At 71.4% G+C, this 25,906-nt stretch overlaps 3 protein-coding genes across 3 annotated transcripts; 1 reads left to right on the forward strand and 2 right to left on the reverse strand.

Annotated features, from left to right (window-relative positions):
* Positions 1-371: 371 nt before the first annotated feature.
* On the forward strand, positions 372-9,989 carry AURANDRAFT_61240 (hypothetical protein; the record flags this gene model as incomplete). Its single annotated transcript, XM_009034819.1, has 1 exon — positions 372-9,989. One exon carries the CDS (start codon positions 372-374, stop codon positions 9,987-9,989), a length of 9,618 nt encoding a protein of 3,205 aa, XP_009033067.1.
* A 9,438-nt stretch (positions 9,990-19,427) lies between these two features.
* AURANDRAFT_19704 (hypothetical protein) lies at positions 19,428-19,715 on the reverse strand (the record flags this gene model as incomplete). The annotated part of the gene is made up of 1 exon (XM_009035136.1): positions 19,428-19,715. A coding segment is annotated over one exon (288 nt), but the record flags the coding sequence as incomplete, so codon positions are not given.
* Positions 19,716-24,004: 4,289 nt separating this feature from the next.
* PDE1 (putative 3'5'-cyclic nucleotide phosphodiesterase) lies at positions 24,005-25,273 on the reverse strand (the record flags this gene model as incomplete). Its single annotated transcript, XM_009035135.1, has 1 exon — positions 24,005-25,273. The coding sequence occupies one exon, from the start codon at positions 25,271-25,273 to the stop codon at positions 24,005-24,007; it is 1,269 nt and encodes a 422-aa protein (XP_009033383.1).
* Positions 25,274-25,906: the final 633 nt, after the last annotated feature.

Genomic DNA, 25,906 nt, shown 5'->3' on the forward strand with positions numbered 1-25,906 from the left:
GCTGCGGCGACACACAGCGTCGATGCGGGTCCGTCGAGGTCCTCCGGCTGTGGCGCGGCGGCATGCCGGGGGTCGCTGTGTCGCAGGCGCCTGGAGCCGTAGGCGTCTCCGCGCGCCGATCTCTATGACGTCTCCGAGCCGATCTCGATGACACAAGACACAGTTAACAGAGCGGCGCCTCGCACGATCCCTCTTCGTCCTCGGAGCGGGGCGCGCGCAGGGGCACGAGGCTCACCGACGCGTCCATGTTCCACGAAGAGGCACCATCAACCATCTAAGATTTATAAGATTTGTTGAGCTGCTAACGATTGCCCAGGCAAAGGGCTGCTGGCTCGTCGTTGCGCCGGTCCCCGGGCCAGCGCGGCGGCGCCATGGGCGACATCCATCCCGTGCAGCCGCCGCAGGTCGAGTTCGAGAATGCGCTGGACCGGCTGGTCTACGTGCAGACGATCTCCATCCGCAACTACTGCGGCAAGGCGCGGCGCGTGCGCATCGAGGGCCCGGCGGCGCGGGGCCCGTTCACGCTCGTCTTCACGCCCGGGCCGAGCCTGGCGCCGGGCCTCGAGCTGACGGCGGACGTGCAGTTCGTGCTGCCCGAGGACGGCTCCGGCGGCGACCGGGGCGTCTTCCTCGACCGGCTGCTCGTGCACTTCGGCGACGGCGAGGAGACCGTCGAGGTGCCCCTGCGGGCCGTGGCGCCCCAGGCGCGCATTTTGGCCGTGCCGTCGAGCGAGCGGCCGCGGGCCGGCGCGTCGAGCCACGAGTGCGTCGTCGCGGCCATGGACGCGCCGGGCCGCTACGCGGTGCGCCTCGGCGACGTCGTTTTAGGCACGACGACGACGTCGGAGCTCGAGCTGCGCAACCTGGGCCCCGTCGCCGGCGACTTCAAGCTGGAGGTCGGCGACGCGGCCAAGCCCGCGACGGGCGACGACGACGCGCACCACCACCGGGGGGGGAACGACCTCCGGTGCGAGCCGTCGGCGGGCCACCTCGGCCCGGACGCGCGGCAGGCGCGGCAGCTCCAGGCGCTCGGCGCCAAACGCAAAACGGAGGAGGAGCCCGAGGACGCGAGCCGCGACGACGAGTCCGGGAGCCCCCGCGTGGACACGTCCGCGGTCATCTCCCTGGAGCTGACGGCCGCGAAGCTCGGCGCGGCGCGGTTCCGCGTCGTCGTCGACACGAAGCAGGGCACGCCCTGCGTCCTCGACGTGTCCTGCGTCGTCGTGACGCAGCGCCTCGAGCTCTACGCCGTCTCCGGCCTGCGGCGCCACGAGGCGCTCGCGAACGTCGACTTCGGGGCCATGTTCTACGGCCAGTCGTGCGAGCGGCGCGCGGTGCTCGTCAACAACTCGCCCCAGGCCGTGCCCTTCGTGATCTCGCTCCACGCGGACCGGGAGCTCGCCGTGGAGGCCGCGCGCGAGGCCGAGGCGCGGCGCCTCGCGGACGCGCCCGCGTCCGAGGCCGGGTCCGGGTCGCCGCGCGGCGCGTCCGCGGACGGCGCCAAGTTCCTCGACGAGTGGGAGACCGACGACGGGTCCCTGACCGTGACGCCTCTGGAGGGCCTGCTGGAGCCCCACGCGCGCCAGCCCGTGACGCTGCGCTTCGCGCCCCCGAAGCCGCCGCTGACGACGGCGTTCAAGCACCGGCTCCACGCGCCCATGCAGCCGACGGACGAGGACGCCGACGGGAGCCCCGAGGCCGGGGGCCGCGTGCGCCGCAACGTGCCGTCGCGGCCCTACGGCCTCAAGGTCAAGGTCGGCGTGCCCGTCGCGGGCGGCGGCGTCTCGGGCGAGCCCGACGGCAAGGCCAAGCCCGACGACACCGAGCCGAAGCGGCCCGAGATCCCGGCCCTCGAGGTCGCCGTGACGGCCCACGCGGCGCCGACGGACGCCGTCCACGTGTCGCCGAAGACGCTGCGCTTCGGCACCTGCGAGCCGCGGTCCAAACAAAAAGGTTTGGTGACCATCGAGAACGCGTCCGACGTCGCGGCCAAGTTCGAGTTCGCCAAGGTCGCCCAGTTTAGCGTGACGCCGTCGCGGGGCAAGATCGCCGGGCGCGCGAAGACGACGGTCATGGTCACCTTCTACCCGGCGCAGATCGGCAACTTCGACGTCCGCTGCGAGCTCAAGATCGAGGGCGGGCTGTCGACGCAGACGCTCCGCATGCTCGGCAAGGCCGTCAAGTCGACGACCTACCCCAAGGGCACCCCGGGGTCCACCGTGGGCAAGGGCTCCGTCGACGTGTCGCGCCTCGGCGCGGGCCTCGGCGCGCTGTCGTTCGAGCCGTCCGTGTGGACGGACGCGGAGCTGCTCGCCGGCGTCGCGGACAAGAAGGTGGGCCAGTTCGACTACTGGGAGGAGCGCGACAACCAGATGCGCGCCGACAAGGCGCGAAGTGACCTCAACAAGACCCAGTACGTCAAGTACCTGCGGGAGCGGCGCGCGGTGCGCGAGACCGCGGCGGACAAGGCCGAGGAGGCGCGCCGCGTCGCGTACGCGCGGCGCAACCCGTCGGACCCGACGGGCGCCGAGCTCGCCATGGAGCCGCTGGAGGAGCCGCCCCTGCCGCCGCTGCCCGACGCCTACGCGGAGCCCCTCTGGATGAACAAGGGCGGCCGCGGCGCCGCGACGTCCGCCGCGGGCGGCAAGCCCCAGTTCGACGCGGACCGCCTCATCGCCGAGAAGTTCAAGCCGCGGCCGACGACGCAGGCGGAGATGCGCCACTGCTCGACGCGCCTCAACGCCGCGGACCTGTCGAAGATCACCGCGTCGCACGCGACCTTGGATTTCGGCCGCGTCTGCGTGGGCTCCAAGGCCGTCAAGAACTTCGCCGTGTCCAACGGGTTGAGCCACGCCGTGCTCGTCGCCATCTCCACGGCGAGCCTGCCGCCGGAGCTCGCCGCGGGCACGACGCCCGCGAGCCAGGTCGTGCCCGGCGAGGCGACGGCCGGCTTCGACATCGCGCTCCACTGCGCCAAGGAGACGCTGGGCTACCGCTGCGTCGTCCAGTACACGATCAACGACCGCCATACCCTCAAGCTCGCCATCACGGCGGACGTCGTGCCCGTGGAGCTCACGCTGGGCAGTCCCGAGCTCGCGATCGAGTTCGACGCGCACTCGCTCGAGTCGTCCGTGGACGCGACGATCGAGCTCAAGAACCCGGGCAACTCGGCCGTGGAGTTCTTCTGGACCCACGCGCCGCCCTTCTCCGTGCTGCCGGAGCAGGGCGTCGTGCCGCCCTTCGGGTCGACGGTCGTCGCGGTCACGTGGACGCCGAGCCCCGTGCTCAAGAACGTGGGCAAGCTCCTGGTCCACGTGCCCGGCGCCAAGGAGGATCTCGAGCTCGCCGTGACGGGCAAGCTCGACGACGCCAAGTGCGCCTTCGGCGAGCGGAAGCTCGACTTCCAGACCGTGTCCGTGGGCATGGAGCGCGACCTGGCCGCGTCCGTGCTCAACACGGGCCAGTGCGCCGCCGTCTGCAACGTCGAGGTCTCGCCGGAGGTGAGCGACTTTTTGTTCGTGTCCCACACGCGCTTCCGCCTCGTGCCCGGGGGCACGCAGCACATGACGGTGTCGCTCAAGCCGCGCGCGCCGCGGACGCTCGACGGCACGACGCTCCTCTGCCACGTCCGCGGCGCCAAGTCCGTGCGGTTGCCCGTGACGGGCTCGGCGATCATCCCCGACGTGCGCATCCTGGCCGCCGCGCCCGCGGGCGCGCCGCCGCCGAGGCCCAAGGGCGACCTCTTCGACGGCGACTACGACGACGACGATTTGTTAGGAGACGACGGCGCGGGGCCCGACATCCCGACGCTCGACTTCGCGGACCAGTTCGTGGGCTTCGAGGAGCGGCGGCGCATCGTGCTCCAGAACGAATCCGAGATCGGCGCGTTCCTCGCGCTCGACCTCAACGCGTTCCCGGACTTTTACGCGGAGCCCTGCAAGCCCAGCGACACGCTCCACAAGCCGCCGGCGGCGCCGGAGGCCGCCAAGGAGGAGCCCGGCGCCAAGGCCAAGTCGCCCGCGGCGCCGAGCCGGTCGCTCGACGGCGACGCGGCGCCGCCGGCGATCGACGCGCGCTTCGTCGAGTCGTCGAGCGGGTCGACCATGGAGCTCGTCACGACGGAGCTCCGCGACGGCAACCTGAAGAAGGGCCAGCCCGTGCCCACGGTGGAGCACTGGGCGCTCCACGTCGCGCCCAGGGGCGTGCTCGCGCTCGAGGTCGTCTTCGCGCCCAAGGCCCCGGGCTCCCACGAGTTCGACCTGCCGCTGGAGCTCAGCGAGCTCCAGAAGCGGCCCTGGGCCCACGTCCGCGCCGCGGCGTTGCGGCCCATGCTCGTGCTCTCGTCGACGACCGTCGACTTCGGCGAGCGCATCTTCGCGTCCGACGCGACGCGCCAGGTGCCCTTCTCGTCGGACGTCGTCCTCAGCAACCACCACCACGGCACGCTCCAGTGGGCGCTGGACGAGAACGGCCAGGGCGCGCCGCCGCCGCCGCCGCCGCCGGCCGGTGCCAAGGGCGGCGGCCAGCCCGCGCCGCCCAAGTCCGCGGTCTTCTTCGTGTCGCCCAAGGAGGGCAAGCTCCAGCCCGGCGAGTCGACGACCGTGCGCGTGACCTTCGTGCCCACGTCGTCCAAGGAGTACGAGGAGCGCTTCCCCCTGAGCTTCGCGACGGAGGCCGAGGCCGCGGCCAAGCTAGCCGGCGACGCCGTCGCGGAGAAGTCGAAGCCCTACCTCACGCTGCTCCTGCGGGGCAGCGGCGCCCACCCGCGCCTCGAGGTCGAGGACGGCTCCGACGACGGCTACGTGCGCGGGCCCGGCGACGTCTTCACCATGCCCACGGTGCCCACGGGCGTCCAGAGCCGCGTGCTCCTCTACGTGCGGAACCGCGGCTTCGAGCACATCCAGCTCAACTACCGCCTCCCGCCCCACGTGCCCGTCAAGCTCACGGTCGACTTCCCCGAGGGCCGCGCCCTCGGCGTCGCGACGCCGCGGCTCTGCGTCGTCATCAGCTTCTGCGCCGACGCGCCCGTGTCGTTCGCGGCGGCGCTTCAGCTCCTCGACAGCGACGGCAACGCGTACACGGTGCCCATCGCCGGCGCCGCGGACAACTGCTTGCTGAGCACGCACGCCTTCCTGGCGGCCTACAAGCGCGACTACGCGTTCCACCACCGCGAGGGCGTCGCGCCGAAGTTGGTCGAGGCCGCGCTCGCGCGCCAGCTCATGGAGGAGGAGCTCAAGGAGAAGGAGCAGCAGCGCCTCGCGCGGCGGCGCGCGAGCTCGAACTCGTCGACGACGAAGAAGAAGGAGGCCGACGCGCCGCGGGACGAGGCGTCCGCGGCGCCCGCGGCCGCGGCCGCGGCCAAGGGCGACGGCGAGCCCAGGCTCGCGGGCGTGGACCCGAAGCGCGAGCGGCCCCTGCCCGCCGAGGACATCGCGCCGCTCCTCGTGCTCTTCCTCAACTACCACGCGCTCAACGGCCGCAAGGGCGCCGACGCGCCCCTCAAGTCCATCCCCGAGGACTGCGTCGCGTCGCACGGCCGCGTCGCGATCGACGCCATCGAGGCGCTCGCGGGCCGCAAGGTGCCCGGGCGGCTCCAGCGCGTCGTCTCCAACGACAAGGAGCTCATGGCCCAATTGGTCGCCCAGTACCAGGCGCTCCTGCTCTTCATGGTCGAGCGCGGCGCGCTGCTCAACGCGGTCCGCCCGGAGCAGCTCCTGTCCAAGCACCACTACATCAAGTTCCGGGAGCAGCAGGCCGACTTCGTGTCGACGCGCGCGGCGCGCGACGCGCGCCACGCGACCTGGGACGGCACCTGGGCCGCCGTGTCCCTCGAGGCGTGGCTCGCGGTCCTGCTCCAGGCCGTCCGCGTCTTCTGCCTCGCGCGCATCACGCCCAAGACCTTCGCCTCGCTCCCCGGCGTCCTCATCCCCAAGCCGCCGCGCGCCGCCGCGGGCGACGACCACGGCGGGAGCCACGGCTCCAGCGACCCGGAGCTCGCGGGCTCGAACGTCTATTCCGTGGGCGAGTGCGTCGTCCTCAAGTGGCTCGGCTACCACGCCGCGGCGGGGCTGGGCAACGGCGCGGGCCTGTCGAAGCGCTTCGACACCTTCGGCCGGGCCTTCGAGGACCCGGGGAGCCTCTGCGCGGTCCTCGCGTCGAACGCGCCGTCGCTCGTCGAAAGCGGCGGCGCGCTCGCGGGCTTCAAGAGCATGAACGGCGCGTCGCCCGAGGACAAGGCCGCCGTGAGCGACAAGGCGCTCCACGCGCTGGAGGCGCTACGGTGCGACCTCGGCGGCTACGGCGGCGACGCGGACGAGGGCACGGCGCTCGAGGCGCGCGCGATGAGCCGGCTCGAGGGCGTCCGCGCGCTCCTCGTGGCGCTCCACCTCTACCTGACCATGCCCAACTTCGTGCCCAAGACGACCATCGAATTCAACGCCCAGCTCGGCGCGCCCATGTGCAAGATGATCGAGCTGCGGAACGCGGCGCCGCGCGAGATCGCGTACGAGGTCGTCCTCGAGGGGAGCGCGGACTTCAAGGCCGTCGGCCCGGAGGCGGCGCCCTCCAAGGACGACAAGCCCGCCTACGTGGTCGTCGAGTCCAAGGCGTCGGCCGCCTACACGGTGGAGCTCGCGCCGCGGTTCTCGAAGCCCGTCGAGGGCCGGCTCACGTTCTTCGCGCTGCCGGGGTCGTCGCCGGGCCCGCGGCCGCCGTCCATGGTCTTCACGCTGCGGAGCAACGTCGAGAGCCACGCGCCCGTCGCCGTCTTCGAGCACGAGTCGACGGCCTACGAGGCGAAGAACATCGACGTCGTCGTCAAGTCGCCGTTTTTGACGTCCGGCGTCTTCGAGGTGTCGCTCGCCAACTCGACGCTCGAGGAGTACGTCCCCCCGCGCAAGCCCGCGGGCAACGCGCGCGGCGGCGCCGCGGGCCGGGGCCGGGGCCAGCCCGCGAAGCGCAAGAAGCAGCGCCGCGAGGAGGCGCCGGCGGACTGGAGCGGCCACGGCAAGGGCGACGAGTTCGAGAAGGCGCAGGCGCTGCTCCGCGAGCCCTTCTGGACGTCCCAGAAGACGGTGCGTTTAGATGCTTCCGGCGCGACGAACCTGAACGTGCAGCTCCTGAGCTGCAGCCCCGGCCTCTACAAGGCGGAGCTCACGTTCCTCAACGGCGACATCGGCGAGTTCGTCGTCGAGGTGCTCGCGCGCGTGCACCTGCCCAAGCAGATGGACCACTTCAAGCTCACGGTGGAGACGGAGGACGACGGCCAGATTTCGATCACGAAGCTCCTGCGCCTGCCGCCGACGAACCCGCTGCTCGAGCGCGCGTTCGCGCAGCTCGGCGAGCGCGTGCCGTCGACGACGGAGCGCGCGGCCATCAAGCACGCGCTCCAGGCCGTGTCGCGGGGCCCGCCGAGCCAGCCCCCCGCCGACGACAAGGCGACGAAGAAGAAGCCCGCGGACGCGGCGAGCGACAAGGCGCCGTCCGAGGCGCCCGGCGACGACGACGGCCCGAGCAAGGACGAGGGCGTCGCCTTCGAGGTCACGACGGACTCGCCCTTCTTCCAGTGCCCCGACGAGCTCACGGTCGTCTTCGACGCCAAGGGCGCGGACAAGAAGGGCGCGTCGAAGGCGTCGTCGAATAAAAAAACGGAGCTCGTCGACGTCAAGGAGGACACGGTCATCGACGCGCCCAACAGCCTCGTGCTCTCCTTCTACCCCCAGAAGGCGGGCACCTACCTCTGCGCCATCGCGTCCCAGGCGCGGCCGGGCCTCGTCCACGACATCCGCATCCTCAACGTCGAGGTCGTCGTGACGATGCCGCGCATCCAGACCGTGCTCGAGTTCAAGGCGCCCGCGCGGCGCAAGATCACCCAGGACCTGCCGCTCATGAACGCGTCCGACGAGGACTGGATGCTCTCCGTGAACCTCCAGGGGTCGCGCGTCTTCTCGGGGCCGCAGAAGCTCAAGGTGCCCGCGGGCGGCCGCGCGTCGTTCCCGCTGACCTTCGCGCCCACGTGGACGGGCGTCGAGAACGCGAAGCTGACCCTGCGCAACGCGCGGTCGCCCGACGCCTTCGAGTACACCCTCGTCGGCGAGGGCGAGCCGCCGCTCGCCGAGGGCCACGAGGTCCTCCGATGCAACGCGCGCGAGACGACGACGCACGGCTTCCTGCTGGAGAACGCGTCGAGCAAGCCGCTGAGCTACAAGGTCGAGAGCGACCTGCCGTTCGTGTCCGGCGCGTCGACGATCGACGTGCCCGCGAACTCGTCCGCGACGTACGACCTGAAGATCTCGCCGAGTTTGGGCGGCGCGTACACGGGCTCCGTGACCTTCTCGCCGCCGACGGGCGAGTACGTCTGGTACACGATCAAGGTTCAGGTCGACTCGCCGCTGGAGGAGTCGGCCATCGACATCTCGACGACGGTCCGCATGGCCGCGTCCGCGCGGATCTCGCTCACGAACCCGCTGCCGGAGGCCATCGACTTCGACGTCATCCTCCAGGGCGACGGCCTCATCGGCGAGCCGAGGTTCACGCTCGAGGCCGACGAGGCCGCGGGCACCTACGAGCTCTTCTACACGCCCCTCATCGCGCAGAGCCACGCGGGCTCCGTCGTGTTCCTCAACGACCGCGTCGGCGAGTTCTGGTACCGGCTCAACCTGTCCGCGGCGCCGGCGGAGCCGACGCGGCTCGATGTGTTGGAGTGCGCCGTGGGCGCGCGGACGTCGACGATGGTCACGGTGGAGAACCCGCTGAACCGGGAGATCACGCTCGTGACGCAGGTCGCGAACCGCGCGAACTTCGTCGTCGAGCCGTCCGTGTCCATCCCGCCCTACGGGTCCGTCGACGTCGAGATCCAGTACGTGCCGTCGGAGATCGGCGTCGTCCAGGAGTCGACGGTGGTGTTGCGCCACGACGTGCTCGGGGACTGGGAGTACGTCGCGTCGGGCGCGGGAACGACGCCGGGCCTCATGAACGAGCACACGCCGTCGGCCATCGTCGGCGAGCCGGCGTCCTACATGTTCTCCTTCCGCAACCCCTTTGGCATGCCCCTGGACGTCGACATCGACCTGGAGACGACGGACGAGCACGCGGGCGCGCTGAGTTTGCTGATGCGGCGGTCGCGCGACGTGCGCCTCGCGCCCCACGTGTCCATGTCCATCCCCCTGAGCTTCGACCCCGTCGTCATCGCCGAGCACCACGCGGTGGTCAAGGTCATCGGCGACTACCGGGGCGTGCCCCTGGCCTGGACGTTCCCGATCCGGGGCATCGTCAACGCGCCGCTGCAGCTCCGCGCGGTGCGCATCGCGGCCAAGGCGAAGACGTCGACGCGCCACGAGATCGTGCTCAAGCTGTCGAGCATCGCGTCCCTGGCGCCGGGCGGCGAGGACTTCGACTTCGAGGTCGTCGCGGACGGCGCGGTGGCGAAATTGGTCAACTCGGCGCTGGAGGTGCGGCCCGTGGACACGCGCCTCACGGCCGTCGACGGCGAGCTCAAGTTCGACGCCATCTTCGAACCGCTGCGGCCCTTCTCGACGTCCGTGCACCTCGTCGTCAAGCGCGCGACGGGCGGCCGCTGGCCCTTCGAGGTGCAACTGGACGTCGACGAGCCCGACCCGGACGACGCGATCGAGATCGAGGCGAATTTGCACACGACGGCCAAGGTCCAGTTCAAGCTCGTCAACTCCAACGCCATGGACTACACGCCCTTCAACGCCTTCTTCTCCACGGACAGCGCGCACACGCTCACGGTGTCGCCCGCGCACGGCTTGCTCGCGCCCGTCGGCACCGAGGGCACGAACTTCGACGTGAGCTTCCGGCCCGTCAAGTACGGCATGCTCCAGCGCGGGCGCCTCATCATCCAGACCGAGGACATGATGTGGTCCTACGAGGTCCACGGCACGCACCCGTCCTTCACCGTGCCCGTGTCCCAGTCCAAGGTCGACACGCACATGTCCAAGAAGTACCTCCGGGACAAGGCCCGCCACTAGCGCCGCTCCCCTCCTCCTTCGCGCGCGCCTACGGCACTTCGACACGGTATTTTCTTTGGGTTGGTCGGGCGGCGTGGCGGTCGGCGACTGTCTACTCGCCTTCAATCTGAGTTCAAGCCTGCTTCAGCCAAAAATCTGCCACAGCTCGCGATCTGGCAGCTCCGAGCGCCGTCGCCGCGCCGCAGCGATGGTGACCGTCGTCGAGGACTTGGACAAGGAGGGCCTGCTCGAGCACCTCGCCGTCGAGTCGGAGGCCAAGGAGCTGCGCGACTGGGTCAAGGACAAGTGCGCGCGGCCGACGGGCCTCGACGCGCGGCTCGCGAGCGCGAAGCGGCTCCGCGAGAAGGGCAACCTCGCCTACGACCGCAGCGAGTGGGACGCGGCGGTCTGGCTCTACCTCGCGGCGCTGCACCACGTCGACTACAGCAAGAAGGACCGCGTCGCCGACGCCGTCGACGACACGGTCGCCGGGACGGCGTCGTGGCGCGAGGCCGTCGCGCTGCTCCTGTCGAACCTCGCCGCGGCCTTCGCCGGCAAGGACGACACGTACAACACGATCCGCTGCGCGAACCTCGGCCTCGACTTCGCGAACCGGTGCAAGACCGTCGACGACGACAAGGCGCAGCTCCGGGCGAAGCTCCTCTACCGCCGCGGCAGCGCCAAGAGCCGCGCGGCGGGCACGCCCGGCGCGGGCGCGGACTGCACGCACGCCGAGGGCCTCCGGGACCTGCGGACGGCCGTGAGCCTCGATACAACGGACGACCGGGGCATGAAAGACGCGCTCAAACGCGTGAAGAAGGCGGCCAAGGCCGAGGCGCCGGCCTTCTCGGACCTCAAGGGCGCCCTCGGCGCGCCCGGCGCGGGCTTCGCGCCCGACGACCTGCCGGAGGGCGTCGAGGCCGTCGCCGACGCGGCGCCGGCCGCGCCGCGGTCGCCGAAGCGGTCGCCGAAGAAGCCGCCGAAGAAGCCCGCGTCGCCGAGGGCGGCGGCGGCGCCCGTCGTCGCCAACGTCGCCGAGAAGCGCGAGCGCAAGCGGAGCCGCGCGCTCTCGGCGCGCGTCGTCGCCGCGTTCGAACAGCTCCCGCGGCTCCAGCGCGAGCTCTGCCTCCGCTTCCTGCTGCCGCTCCCGCCCGTCGTCGCGTTCTACGTCCTCGCGCGGAAGTGGCGCGAGAGCCAGGGCTCGGAGAAGCCCGTCGTCAACCTTGTCGCCATCTTCGCGCTCGTCGTCGCGCGCTGCGTCGACTTTGCGCGGAAGCTCCACCGGAAGGCCCACCCGGACGCGATCCCCGCGGCCTTCCGGGGGCTGGACAAGGCCAAGGCGACGTGACGCGCACATGATAGTATTTTACTCAACCAAACACACATACGGAGCCCGAGGGCTCAATCGTCGAGGTCGAGCACGTCGAAGCGGCCGCTCTTGCGGCGTTCGGCGACCTCCTTGGCGATGTTGCCGCGAAGCTGCTTCCGCGGCGTGCGCGACTGCTTCTTCTTCTTCGTCTTGGACGACGACTGCGGCACGCTCTTGGCCGGGATCCAGTCGTCGTCTTCCTCGCCCGCGGGCGGCGCGGTCGCCGCGGCCGTGACGTCCTCGAACCACACGCGCGTCGCCTCGCAAAATGGGAGGACGTCCGGCAGCTGGACCGTAATGATCTGGCCGGCATCGCGCCAGTTCAAGCTCTGCAATAAATTCTCGATGCGCTTGGCCTCAGCGCAGAATCGCTCCGCGTCACCAAGTTTCACCATCTTCTCGTCGGCCTGGCCCTGACCCGCGGGCTTATGCGCGGCGAGGCGCTCGCGAGAAGCGCCGACCTCCGCAAAGGCCTTCGCTCCATCGCGGACCTTCTGTTCAAATCCAATAAAATCGAGCCCGGTCGTCCTGTGCTCGATGCTCTTAAAGTGGACGGCCGCGTCGTCAGCGTTTTCGAAGGAAACCCCACACATGCGGCATTCGAGGCAGCCAAAGCGAAAGCGGCCGCCCTCCTTGACGCTCGCCGCCAATTTTCCCCAGTGCGCTTGAACCAAAGCAATTTCCTGGGCGACGCGCTCCTCCCAGGACGCCGCGTCGGAACGCCGCTTTGCGGCGTTCGCCGCGAGACGTCGCTGGACCAGCCATCTCCGACACTGCGTTTCGAGGGCAACGGCGGCGCGCGCTTCCTCGGCATATAAGCTGTCGTCGTTGGGATCGTCCGCGAAGGCCTCATCGTCATCGTCGAACGCCTCTCCGAGATCCTGCTCCGCGGAGCGAATCACCTCCTGCGAGGTTACGATCTTCGGCACGGCAAACCCAGCAGCACTGAACGCAGCGAGTTCGCCGCTCGGCAGGAGCTGGACCACGGCGGCTGCATCGCCGCCTTGAAGCAGTCTGACGATTTCTCGCGGCGATGACGGCAGCGGTCGATTGAAGATTCCGTGCGAGAGATCATTCGCCATGCTGAGAGCGATGCCCGCGACGTCGCCGCCCCATGTTACAACTTGGTGAAGCACGTCGCAGTTCGCCGCGACGACTAGCAGAGCATTCACCAAAAAGACGCGTTCCAAGGGCGGCCTGTTTGGATCCGCAACCCACCGCACATACGTGAGTGATGCGCTGAGCTGCCGCAGGAGCTTGATGACCATCGTAGACTCGGGCTTCGCCTTGGCGGCCTTTTGGAGCTGCGTGAGAGCCCAGAGCGGCTCGGCTACCAATGGATATCGCAAGTAGGCATCGACGAAGCTCAAAGGAAGCGCGACCTTTGGCTTATTAGCAAAGCTAAAAAAACTTGAAGTTTGGCCAGTTGAGAGGATCGAGAGTGTGACCGTAATTTGCCAGCCGAGGACCCAGGCGAACGCAGGCGTAGAGGCCGGCATCGATGTGTCTCGCGCGTTCTTGAGGAACAGGTTCAAGCGGTACGCGACGGACGCAAAGCGCTTGACGACGACCTCGCGTTCAACGGGCGCGTGAAGGTCACGCAGCGCGCGGCCGAGCGGCTCGGCGATGTGACCAAAATCTCCACTGGGGAATCGATACAAGGTCGGAGGATGCGGCTCGCCGTCCTGGGGCACATTGCCGTCCTGGGGCTCACAATTCCGCACGTGCTGGTCGAGGGCGCGGCGAAACTCGCGATAGGCAGTCGACGGTCCGTCAAACTTGTTGTCGCGGCCGCGGCGTCGGCCAGATTGCAGCAAAAGGATCTCAAAATACGCGACGTAGTCGTCGAGGCTCAGCGGCTCCCCGGTCACCACGCGCACGCGGCAGTTCTCAAGGGCCGGCTCGAGAGCGCGCTGAAAATAGAATTTCGCCTTTTCTCTGAGAGCACGCCGCGCGGCGGCGACAAGGGCAGCGAATTGCACAGTTGGAAGCTTCGTGTTCGCGCCAAGGCATAGCCGTGACCGCGCCCACTCAGCCGCATTCGAAGCGACGCTCGCGGCTTTTCTCGCGACCTCGACGACGCGGTAGCGCTCGTCGGTCGAGAGATACGCGCTGCACTCGTCGACCACGAGACGGGCGTCGACGACGGCCGAGGCGAGCTCGTAGCTTTCCATGATCGCAACGACGGGCGTCGACGCGTCGATTCGGATGTCGATCGCGGCGCTCGCGAGCAGCGTCGCGATGGACGCGATGTCTTTCGCGCATCGGCAAACGACGGCGCCGCGGGGCGCGCGCCGGCGCGCGGCATTCGTCGGCGACGCCGTCGACGAGAGGCCCAGGACGAGGCGGCTGGCGCGGCTCTCGCCAGCTCGCTCGAAGGCGTGCTCGACGACGTCGCCGGCCCCGGCGGGCAGGGAAAAGCCGAATACGGCGAGCTCCGAGGCGCCGACGTGGAGGACACCGCCCCGATCTCGCTTCGGCGTGGAGCTTATGGCCCGGAGGAGGTCCGCGACCGACAGGCCGTGGTCGCCGCAGGAGCGGTAGACGAGTAGCCCGCACAGGAGGCGGAGAAGGGCCGCGGCGGGCCGCGGCGACCGGCGGTACGCGACCGACGCGGCGGCGACGAGTCTCTCATCCCCGCGCAGGCGGCCCCAGAGCAGCTTCGCGTCGCCGAGCAGGCTCCGGTCGCCCAAGGCCTCCGCGCGGGCCACGACGCGTTCGAGCGTGGCGTCCAGCTTCGCGATCTCTGGGGACGGCGCGGGGCCCCAGGCATCCCAGAGCACGCTCTCCGCGTGGCGGCACTCCATCTCGAGGACCGTCGATTCGTCGGCGTCGGCCGCGGCGAGCGCGTCGGCCGCGCGACCGTAGTTTCCGCGCCCGGCGAAGATGTCCGCCGCACGAGCGAAGTCGCCCGCCGCGGCGAGCTCGCCGTAGAGCTCGTCGTCAAAGCCCGGCTGGCTCTCGAGGAAGCGGAGGCGGTCCGCGGCCGGAAGCCGCGCGAGGACCGCGGCGCAGCCCCCCCTGTCGCCGCGCCGCGCGCACTGGCGGGCCGCGAGGTGCACGAGCTCCTGGAGCTCCGCGCGCGCGGCCGCGCCGGCATCGGTGGCCCCGGCCCGCTCGCGCACGCCGACGGCGCCGAGGTAGTCGCCGGCGCGGCGGTAGAGCCGGACCGCGGCCGCGGCGTCGCCCGCGCGCTCGAGGCACCGCGCCGCCGCCGAGTCGTCGCGCGCGCGCTTGAAGGATTTCGCCGCGAGGCGGAACGAGTCCGCGGCGCCGCGGGAGTCCGCGTCGCCCGCGGCGCCGAGGCCCTCGAAGACGGCGGCCGCCTCGCGGTAGTGGCGGGCCCCGTGGAGCGCGAGCGCGGCCCGGGCGTAGCGGCGCACGCCGAGGCACTCGCGCGCGGCGGCGTCGAAGGCGCGGCGCGCGTCGGCGCGCGCCGCGCCCGCGGCCGGGCGGCGCTTGCCGTCGGCGGCGTTCGCGCGCGCGGCGTCCTCCTTCTCGAGCGCCGCGAAGAAGCTCGCGTCCGCGTGCGCCGTCGCGGCGCCGGCCGCGTCGCCGCCGAGCTCGAGGGACTGCGCGGCGACGGCGAGGAGGCCGCGCTTCGTCGCGAGGTCGTCCTCGATCTCGTCGGCCTTCCGCAGGAAGTCGCGGCCCCGCGCGCGCCACTCGGCGGGCGTCGTCGCCTTGGCGAAGAGGCCCGCGTCGCCCGCGTCCTGGCTGACGTCGCCGACGGCGGCGACGAGGTCGAGGCTCCGGAAGAGGTGGAACATGGACTCGCGGCGGGCCTCGTCCGCGTCGAAGATCCACACGTTGACGCGCGACCGCGTGATGGCCGTGTAGAGGCTCTTGAGCTCGGACTCGAGGATCTTGTGCGCGTCGACGTCGAACTCGAGGTCGCGGCGGCCGGCCATGGCCTCGTAGGAGACGGCCGCGGCGCCCGCGCCCCCGCCCGCGCCCGGCGCGACGGCGTCGCGCGCGTACGCGTTGACGACGCGCCACTCCTTCTCCGCGGCGCTGTCCTTGAAGAAGTTATAGAGCAGCACGTCGTCGAACTCTAAACCCTTGGCCTCCGTGACCGTGAGGACGAGCGCGAGCTTGAGCTCGGGCGGCAGCGTGCGCCGCGCGTCCTCGTCGCGGACGAGGACGACCTGGTGCGCGCCGAACTCGATGGCCGCCGTGGAGCGGATGTTGCCGAGGAGGAGGAGCAGGAGCGACTCCGTGTCCGTCGTCTCGAGGAGCACGGGCCGCGGGCCGTCGAGGACGCCCGCGTCCGGCGGCAGGCGGTCGATCGTGTTCGGGAAGAGCGCGTAGACGACGTCGACGACGGCCGCGGCGAGGCGCAGGCAGCCCTGGTGCGAGCGGTAGTTGTTCAGCAGCTTCCGCGGCGCGGGCGGCGCCGCGTGGCCGAGCGTCGCCCAGATCGTCCGCAGGTCCGCGAAGCGGAAGCCGACGCCGCGCGCGATCGTCTGCGCCGAGTCGCCCGCGAGGAAGAGCGCGTCGGGCGACGCGCAGAGCCGGACGAGGAGCGCGATCTCGGCCTGGGTGAAGTCCTGGATCTCGTCGCCGTAGAGCCGGTCGACGGCGACGCCGCCGCGGCCGTGCGCGTCCAGCCGCGCCCAGAGGTGGAAGACGAAGTCGCCCGCGTCCCAGAGCCCCCGCTCCCGCGCGAGCCGCGCGTAGCGCTCGAAGAGGCCGTAGACCTCGCGGCGCTGCGGCTCCGACATGGACGACCGCTTCCGGCCAAAGTCGAGGTACGCGGCCAAATCGAGCGCGCCGCCGGCGAGGCAGGCCTCGAGCGAGCCCTTGATGAAGGACTTGATCTCCGTCCACACCAGCGACGCGTGGAGCGCCGACCGGCCGCCGACGTTCATCTTCGGCCACAGGACCCTCGCGTACTCGCCGTAGGTGACCTCGCGGCCGCGGGGCCGCGCGTCGCCGCCGGCCGCCGCCGCGCCGGCCGCCGCCGCGAGCGGCGACGGCCGCGCGGCCGCGGCGGCGCCGTCGTTGTCGTCGTCGTCCGACAGGTCGAAGTAGGCCGTCAGCGACCGCAGCGAGCCGCTCTCGGCCTCGCGGGCCGACGCGCGGCGGTCGAGGAACTTGTCGCCGGGCAGCGCCTCGTCGAGGAGCCGGAGGAGCTCGAGGTCCGTGAGGAAGAGCGGGTGCCGCGCGTCGGGGACGGCGTCGAGGCGCGCGAGGCCCGCCGCGCCGGACTCGCCCCCCGGCGGCGCCGTGCCGAGCGCCTCGGCCTTGTGCGCGGCGATCGTCGAGAAGACGCGCTCGACCTCGGACCGGAGCACGCTCGACTTGGTCACGAAGACCTGGCGCAGGTGGCGGTAGCCCCCCGCCGCCGCCGGCAGCCACGCGCCGCCGGACGCGGCGCGGGCCCAGTAGTCGGAGAAATCCTGGAACATCTTGAAGACGCAGCACGTCGTCTTGCCCGTGCCCGAGCGGCCGATGAGCAGCGTGCTCCGGCGCGCGTCGCCGTTGACGATGATCTCGTGCTCCTGGTCCGTGACCTTGAACGGCACGTCGACCGCGCCGCCCGCCGCGAGCGCGCGCGCCATCGTGCCCGTGACGTTGTAGAACTTGAGCAGCGTGTACTGCGTCGCGACGGGGCTCGCCGGCGGGTAGTGGCTCGCGCTCGGCGCGTCGTCGCGCGCGGCGGAGACCTCGACGTCCGCGGGCTGGAAGGTGCGCGGCGCGCGGATGCCCGCGGCCTCGGCCGCCGGGCCCGCGTCCGCGGCGAGGCCGCGGAGGCCCCGCTTCAGGCGGCAGGTGCGGCCGCGCCGGTGCGCCTCGCAGACGCGGAGCATCTCGCGCGAGATGTGGTCGTGCTCCGGCACGATGGCCCAGACGCGGATCGTCTGCGCGTAGATGGCGCCCGCCGTCGACCGCCGCTCCGAGAAGGCGATCGCGAGCTCCCAGAGGAGCCGCGCGCCCTTGGTCAGCTTGGCCTCGTAGAGGAGCACGCCGCCCTCGACGCCCTGGAGCTGCTTCCGGTTGCGGTCGTTCCACTCGCCGTCCGCGAGCTGCTTCAGGCGGCGGACGACGGCCGCGACGAGGCCGCGGCGCCGGGCCCGGTGCTTCTTGAGCCACTTCATGGCCGACTCGGTGATCTCGACGTCCCAGAGCGACGCCTCGAAGTCGAAGGCCGCGGCCGCGTCGTCCTCGCCGCCGTCGTCGGCGGCGTCGTCGGCGCGCGGCTCGGCGCCGTCCGAGTCCGACGCGGCCGCGGCCTCCTCGGCCTCGACCTCCGGCGCGCCGCCGTCGTCGTCGCCGTCGTCGTCGTCCGCCGGGCCCTCGTCGCCGGCGGCGGCGGCGCGCGCCGCGTCGTCCGGGGGCGCGCCGTTCTCCTCGAGGTCGCGCACGGCGCCGGCGACGAGGCTCAGGAGCACGTCGCGCGGCGACGGCGCCGCGGCCGCCGGCGCCGCCGGCGCCGCGGGGGCGGAGGGCGCCGCCGCGGCCTCGGCGGGCGCGTCGTCGGCGGGCGCGTCCGGGCCCTCCGCGGCCGCGGCCGCGAGCTTCTGCTTCTTGCGCTCCTTCTCGCGGCGCCGCTTCTCGCTCTTGTCCTTGGCCTTGTAGGCCTCGTGCGACGCCGCGAGGCGCGGCCGGAGCTTCGGCGGGCAGAGGTCGAGCGCGGACCGGCCGCCGCCGCCCTGGCGGCCGCAGTTCAGCGGGACGCCCGCGCCGAGGAGCACGTCGCAGGCGTCGGCCTGCTGCTGCGGGGACCGCTTCGCCGCAAGCGCGGCGTGGAGCGGACCGTCGCCGTCGTCGCCGTGCGCGTTCACGTCGACGGCGGCCGCGGCGACGAGCGCCGCGAGGACGCGGAGCTTGTCGAGGCGGACGGCCGCCGTCGCGGGCGCCGTCGGGCTCGCGGAGACGGCGCAGCCGTCGTCGTCGAGCGCGAAGGCCGCCGCCGCGTCGCCGCCCGCGAGGCCCCGGAGCGCGGCCGCGAGCTCCGGCGACGCGTAGCGCGCGTCGTCGCCGCGCGCGGCCGCGAACGCGACGGCGACCTCGGGGCCGGGCGCCGCGTCGGGGACCGCCGCCACGATGGCGGCGAGCGGCGCCGCCGGCAGGCCCGCGGCCGCGAACTCGGCGACGAGGTCCCAGTAGCCGCGCGCGACGAGCTCGACGACGACCGCGGCGTCGACGGCGCGGCCGTCGCGCGAGTAGGCCGCGAGCGCCCGCTCGGCGACGGCCGCGCCGGCGCTCAGGAACGGCGCGATCGGCCCGGCCGTCGCGGCCGGCCCGCGCTCCAGGAGCGCGAGGAGGCCGTCCGCGAAGCCGGCGAGGCCGGCGCGGTCGACGGCGAGGCCGACGCCCGCACCCAAGAAGCGCTCGCGCGACGCCGCGTCGAGGTGCGCGGCGCCCGCGCCGAAGAGCCAGGCGAGGTACGCCGCGTCCCTCCGGACGACGGCCAGCTCCGCCTCTCGGTCGGGGTCGACGGGGGTCCCGAAGTCTCCGCGGCGGAAGACCGCGTCCGCCGCGGACGCGTAGCCGTGCGTGAAGAGGGCGTGGAGGAGCGACTTTCCGGATCGATTGGGCTTGGGAGGCCCGTGACCGTAGTCCCTCGCGGTCGCGGTCGCGATCAGCCACGAGACGGTCTTCGCCGCGCCGCGGTAGCCCGCCTCGGCCGCGATGTAGTTGTGGACGACCGCCTTGAACTGCTCCGTTTCGATGGAGAGCAACGCGCCTTGGCGCTTGTGCTTGCACAGCGCGTTGACGAGGAAGACCATCCGAGAGACGTTCGCGGAGTCGAGTAGTCGAAACACGCACGCGCCAAGAAAGACGTCGCCGGAGCAGGACTCGTCGGCCAGGAACCGGTTGCGCACCTCCGCTGTCATGTCCTCGAAGGATGGGACTGGCTCATCGAAGTCGCTCCCAAGACCGTAGACCCGCTCCGCGAGCCTCATTAGGTCGTTCGCGTTCGCTACGTCGCTCGCGCTCGCCGACGCCCACGCCTCTACCGACCGCTCCGTCTTGCCCGCAGGTACCAGAGCCTCCAGTCGCTTCTTGTCGTCCATGGAGATGCCCTGGAGCGTCCGGAGCCGCGACATTCCCACTTTAACGAAGATATAGTTGGTTCCGGCGTGGTCACCGCAATCGATTTGGTCGCCGTCTTCCATGTCGATGTCCTGCGGCGTCTGGTCGTTGCGGACGCGCATACCATCGAAGAAAAAATGTAAACTCGTCACGTTGATGCCCTTGCGCTGGGCGTAAGCATTGAAGACCTTGACGAGCTGCGTCGTCGGCTTGATTTTGAAGTAGACCTCCTCGCCGGTCTGGTCGCGGACTCGAATGTTCAACGAGCTATCTGGGCTTGGCTTCATCTTGGCGCGCTTGGGCGCGGAAGGATTTTTTGGTTTGATGATGTGCATTTCCACCGTCAAAGCGACTTCGGCGCCGCGGTTCGTTGGCGCTTTCGCTGGTGGCTGCACGGCGTAAATTCGACCATAATAAACTGTGCCGAGCAACGTGCAGCCTTGCGCCTGGCCGTGAGAGAACTCGCCGCCCGCCATTTCCACGCCGACGAGGCAGCCCGGGCCGCACACGAACGTCGTGTGGACCAAGGGGCGGATCAAGAGCTCCAGCCAGCCCTCCAACATCAAAAGCCTCTGCCCAGCGGGTCCGTAGTACCCCGGCCAGGATTCGCTGTCGGAGACGCGGCGCAGCTCGCAATTCTTGGCGTTCGCCTCGAGCAGATGCGCCGGGGGAAGGGCATCAAGGACGCGCCATCCCCATCCCGGGCCGGAGGTCGCACAGACGCGCGAGAGCCGAAAGGGGCCCGCGTCGCGCTTTAGATGGCGATTCCCCATCATCTCTCCCACGTCGAGCCACGCGGCGAGCGACACTCCGTCGTCGCCCTCGAAGCGGAACGCGCCGATCTCCGCGATCCGACCACGGACGAGCTCAAAACCGGCCTTGCCGGCCATGGGCGCAACGACCTGCATCCCAGCGCCGAAGGGCTGCGTGACAAATTCCACGGCGCCGTCGATCGCGAGCATCTTGTAGGCCAGGGCCGCGTCCGCCTTGGCCTTGGCGTCCAGGGCCCGGGCCTTGGCAGCCGCCTTGGACTCGGCCTCGGCCTTGACGCGCTGCGCCTCCGCCTTGGCCCGCGACTCGAGGGCGCCGCGACTCGAGGGCGCGGGCGCGGGCGGCGGCTTCGAGGCGGCGCGCCCCCCCGCGACGGACTTGCCGCCCTTGCCGCCGCGGCTGCGGCCGCCGGATGCGCCGCCGCGGCCGCCGGATCCGCCGCCGCGCCCGCCCTTGCCGCCCGCGCCGCGCCCGCCCTTGCCGCCCGCACCTCGCCCGCCCTTGCCGCCTTTTTCGCCCTTGGCGCCCTTGCCGCGGGGTGGACAGCGTTTCTCCTCAGCTTTCTTCCCGCCATCTCGGCGCGCCCCGTCCAACATCTTGGCGCCTGGAGCGCGTTTCTCCTCAGCTTTCTTCCCGCCATGGCGGCGCGCCCCGTCCACCATCTTGGCGCGCTCGGCCCGCCGGCGCCGCGTGCGCGACGCAGCAAGGGGGCCTTGGCGCACGACGCAGCGTGCGGAGCGAGACGATTCTGGGCTGATCGATGCGGCTCCTTCGCCCCTCTGGGCTGTGGCAAATGCGGGTGGAGCCACCGGTGCCCGACGCGAGCCTTGCGTACCTCGAGTGCGTAACGCCCTACGTGACTATCTACCCGTCGCACACCGCCATGCTGAATGCGATAATTGTAAGTGCGGGTTACCCGTTTCGCGCTGGGAGGAGGGCTTGCAGGAGTGAGCCCCCCGTGACGGCGGCCGCTATCGTTGGATACAGCGGTCAATCTTGAATGGCGAGTCGCGCAAAACTGAGTCTCGGCCGGCCGCCGCCCGCTGCGCCTTTCGACGCGTGCCTTCGCACCAGCCGCGCGACTTCGCGCCTTCGCACCCGGCGCCTTCGCACGCGCCCCGCACGCCGCGATGGCCTCTGACGACGCCAAGGAAAAGATGCGCCTGCAGCTGTCTTTACGCGAAATTTACGCCAAGTCCACCCTTTACTACTACGGCACCAACCATTCACCAGCGACGCCACAACAACAACGACCAACACCGACAACGCCGTCGACGGCGCCCGCCGCCGCGCCGACGCGGCGCTGGGAGCTCGCGGAGCTCGAGCCCGCGTCGCCGCCGCCGGCGAAGCGCGCTAGGCCGGAACCGGCGCCGGCGCCGGCGCCGGCGGCCGACGAGCCGGAGCTGCTCTTCTCGCCGCCCTTCAAGTTCGCGACGACCGCCGGCAGCTACGACCCCTACGGCACGACCTACGACCAGCGCGGCTACTACCGGCAGGATTCGTGGGAGGCCGCGTCGTGGTGGGACGACGGCTGGGAGGCCTGGGACCAGGGCGCGGGCGACGCCGCGGCGATGCCGACGGCGGCCCCCGCGTCGGACGCGTCCCAGTCCGAGGCGTCGTCGTCGGCGTCGTCGAACGCCGCCGCGGACCCGCGCCCGCGGCCGCTCGCGGCGCCGCGCGTCTCCCGGTCCGAGGCGCCGTCGAGCGTCGACGCGGACGCGCTCTCGAAGTCGCTCTCGCGGCCGCTCGCGGCGCCGCGGCGCCGACCGAGCGTCGTCGACCCGATCTAACTCTTGACTACCTTTTCGACGCCGCGTCCGAAGGCCGCCCGCCACGCCAAAGATACCGCGGTGGAGACGGCGACGAGGAGCATGCAGACCCACTTGGCTTGAAAAGCACGGGGCGCCAGCGCGCCGAGCGGCGGGAGGTCGTAGGCCACGCCGACGGCGCCCTCCGTGAGCGACGAGCCAGAGTGGACGCCCGGCGCCGCCGGCGCGGGGAACGCGTCCAGGGCCGCGCGCGCGCAGAGGCCCGCGCCGACGTCGACGAGCCCGCACAGCACGATGACCGCCGCGGCCGGCTCGACGCGGCGCCGGTTCCCGGGGACGAGGCGCGCGCGGACCGCGAGCGCCGCGGCCGTCGCGGCGAACGCGAGGACGAACGCCGCCGGGTAGAGCGCCGCGTACGCCGCGCGGCCGTCCTCGTCGAGCGCGCGCAGCAGGCGCACGACGTAGTCGCCGTCGAAGTCGCCGAGCCAGACCGCGTCGAGCGGCGCCGTCAGCGCGCTCACGCGGCCGCGCGCGTCGACGTTGCGCACGCCGGCGACGTGCGCCGCGACGCGGCGGTAGCGCGCCGCGACGTCGACCGCGGACGCGGCGGCGACGCCCGTGAAGAGGACCGCCAGCCACGGCGGCGACGCGGTCGCGCGCGTTCGAGCGTCGCTCTCCTCTCGGCGCGCGCCGCCGGCGTCGCGGCGCGGCGCGCGCGTCGGCGACCCGCTGGCGTCGCGCTTCGCGCGGCGGCGCTTGGGGCTCGCCGCGCGGTAGTGCAAGTCCTCGGGCGAGATCTTGCGCGACTCGCAGAGCTCGTAGAGGGCCCGCAGGCACTCGGCGCCCTTTTCCAGCGTGTCCTCGCGCGTCGTGGCGAAGGCCGCCGCCGAGGAGGCGGCGACGAGCTGCTCGCCCATGGGTTAAGTTGCAATGGGCTGCAGAGCCGGGCGCGTCGCGGACTGCGAGCACATCGGGCCGAAAAAAGGCACCGCGCGTAACTTGCCGTAGTGGTTGAACTGATTGAATTGTCCGAGATCGCTGCCATCCTCTGAGAGGCTGCCCGCACTGCGAGTTGCAAGCATGCGCGCGCCCACCGTCGTCGTCGCCATTGCCCTGGGTGTGCACGCCGAGCCCAAGATGTGCCCGTCGCCCAGCGGCTTCCACCCGTGCGACTGCATCCGCGAGGTCGAGTCGGGCACGCGCGCCGAGGAGCGGTCCGACGGAAACGGACTTCGGAGCTTACGATTGACGCACCCGAACGGCACGGTCGAGGACGTCGCCGAGTGCCCCTACGCGCCGCCGCCGCGCGGCGGCGGCTCGGCCGCGGCGCCGCGGGACCCGTGCGCGCTGGACTGGCCGCACGCGGCGCCCATGGAGGTCTTCAGCCGCCACAACGAGTCCATCGTGCGCTTCACGGCGTCCTACGTCGTCCCCGAGCCGCCGAGCGTGACCAAGGCCAACATCCTCTATTATTGGATCGGCCTGCAGGACACGGACTCGGCCGCGAATCCCGTGATCCAGCCCGTGCTATCCTACTACCCGGGTAGTAGTTTCCCGAACAACTGGTACTTCGAGAGCTGGAACTGCTGCCCCGCGGGCCACAAGATCAAGTCCGCGAGCGTGCCCGTGCGCGGGCCCGGCGCGCGGCTCCACGGCGCGATGGCCCGCGCGGGCGGCGAGTCCGTCGTCAACTCGACGAACGAGGCGGGCGCGACGAGCTCCCTCCGCGTCGCCGACGGCAACATCGTCGGCGCGTGGAACTGGGTCGACATCACGCTCGAGACCTACGACGTCGAGGCCTGCGACGAGTACTCCGAGGGCGGCGCCATGGTCTTCGACGACATGGCCCTCACGAACGCGCGCGGCGACGCGGTCACGCCCGTCTTCGTGTCCAAGCCCTACATCGACGGCGCCTACCTCACGCCGAAGGAGAGCGCGGCGTTCACCGCGTGCTGCACCGGCAAATTCGAGACGGCCTGGCCCCGCGCGACGATGACCCAGAACTAAGGAACAGTGACGCACGATACCATACCGAAACAGTTACCGAACGGGGCGCTATACTGAGCTGGACGGGCGCGGGCCCGTCATATTTCGTTGGCGACGCGGAGCTTCTTGCCCCCGGCGAGGGACGAGTCGACCTCCTTTTTGCTGAGGACGCTGGAGTGCCTGCGGGGCGTCGGCGCGCGGCCCGACGCCGCGAGGAGGTCCGGTGCGCCGCCGTTGGCCGCCACCGCGGGCGCGGCGGCGCCGTTGGCCGCGATGTGGGGCCGGAGGATCGCCGCGGACGCGCGCCGCGTCCGCTTCGCGGACTTCTTGCCCGGCGCGGCCGTCGGGAGCGCCTCGCCCTTGTAGAGGAGGAACCACTGCCAGAGGTTCGACTCGAGGTTGTCGAAGGGCCCGAGCTTGGCGTCGACGAGCTCCGCGACGGCCTTGTAGAACGGGTTGCAGACGAACTTGAAGTAGCCGATCTGCGACTTGGCCATGTTCGTGTCCTTGTCCCGGTCGCACAGGAAGCTCACGGGCACGCCCAGGGCCTTCTCGCGGTCGCCGATCTTGTAGAACTCCTCCGTCACCAGCATGCTCCACTTCTCGTGCTGGTCGAAGGGCTTGAGCGCGTGGCCGATGTCTGCGAACTTCACCGCGACGGTGAGCGCGAGCTTCGGGTCGTCCTTGGCGTCGCGGGGCAAGGGCCAGGGCGCGTCGGGCTCGGGCCCCTTGCGCGGGATCTTCTCGAGCTTCTTGATGAAGTCGAAGTTGCCCCTTAAATCCGTCGCCAGAACGACGTCGATCATCGCGCCGCGGAGCTGCTTCCGCTCGTCGCCGTCGAGCGCCTCGAGCACGTCGTACTCCTTCCGGTACAGGATCTCAAAGGCCGCCGCCAGGTGGTGGCGCTCGAGCACGGAGTCGTCGCTGTGGCGCACCGCGAGCGGCGACGCGACCTTCACCTCGAACGCGTTGTTCGTGCCCGGGTGGTTGAAGTCGTGGACGATGGCCGCGAGGAACCCGGCGAGGAGCATGATGGGCGCGAGGTGCGGCAGCACGTCGAACTTGGCCAGGAAGAGGTGCGTCGCGACGAGCACGTCCGCGCCGTGGACGCTGTTGTGGTACGGGTTGTCGTTGCCGTAGTCGCCCTCGACGCGCGCGAGGAACCGGCCCATCTTCGCCGCGTCGAGGCCGAAGGTCGTCCGCAGGCCGTGGGCCTCGATGAGGTCCGCGCCGACCATGGCCAGCGCGTGGCCGTCGCACGCGCGCTGCAGGTCGAGGACGCAGCGGCCCCAGTCGCCGTAGACCTCGGCGCAGGCCTTCCGCTGGTGGTCGCTGGGCTGGACGCCCAAGGCCCGCCCGTAGAGCATGCGCGTCGGGCTCGCGGGCCCCTCCAATTCGAAGCTCGACGTCGGCAGCGTCGTCGACTCCAGGATGCCCAGCGCCGCGGCCGTCGAGCTCGACGGCCGCCGCGTCTCGCCCTGCGACGTCTCCAGCGCCGTGGGCTCGTCGTCGTCGCCCTCCTCCTCGTCGCCCTCGGGCCCGGCGGCCGCCATCATGTCCTGCAGCTCCGCGTCCGTGTCCATCGTCGACGCGACGTCCATCCAGTCGCGCTGCCGCTCCGCGGGCGAGTCCGCCGCCGCGTCCGCCTCCGCCGCCGCGGACCGCAGCGCGACCTCCTCGAGCGCCTCGAGCAGCGCGCGCACCTCGGCGTCGCCGCCGCGCGCGCCCGCCGACAGGGCGAGGCCGAGCTCGAGGGCGCGCTTCGCGCTCTCCCGCGCGCCCGCGGCGTTCGACGGCGGGTCGGCGCCCTGGGCCGCCGCGGCCCCGTTGAGCGACCGCCGCGGCGCGGCGAAGCCGCCCCAGGCCGACGCCTCGGCGTCGGAGACGAGCTCCAACTCGACGTAGTCCATTCACGCAGGCCTAAACATACTCGACCCTGCCCACCATGCCGAGGGCAGCCCCTCCACTCGCTTGGGAATTCACAAACTTTCAGATCTTCA

The sequence above is a fragment of the Aureococcus anophagefferens genome (assembly GCF_000186865.1).
Source record: "Aureococcus anophagefferens unplaced genomic scaffold AURANscaffold_2, whole genome shotgun sequence".
In the NCBI taxonomy this organism is placed as follows: Eukaryota; class Pelagophyceae; order Pelagomonadales; family Pelagomonadaceae; genus Aureococcus; species Aureococcus anophagefferens.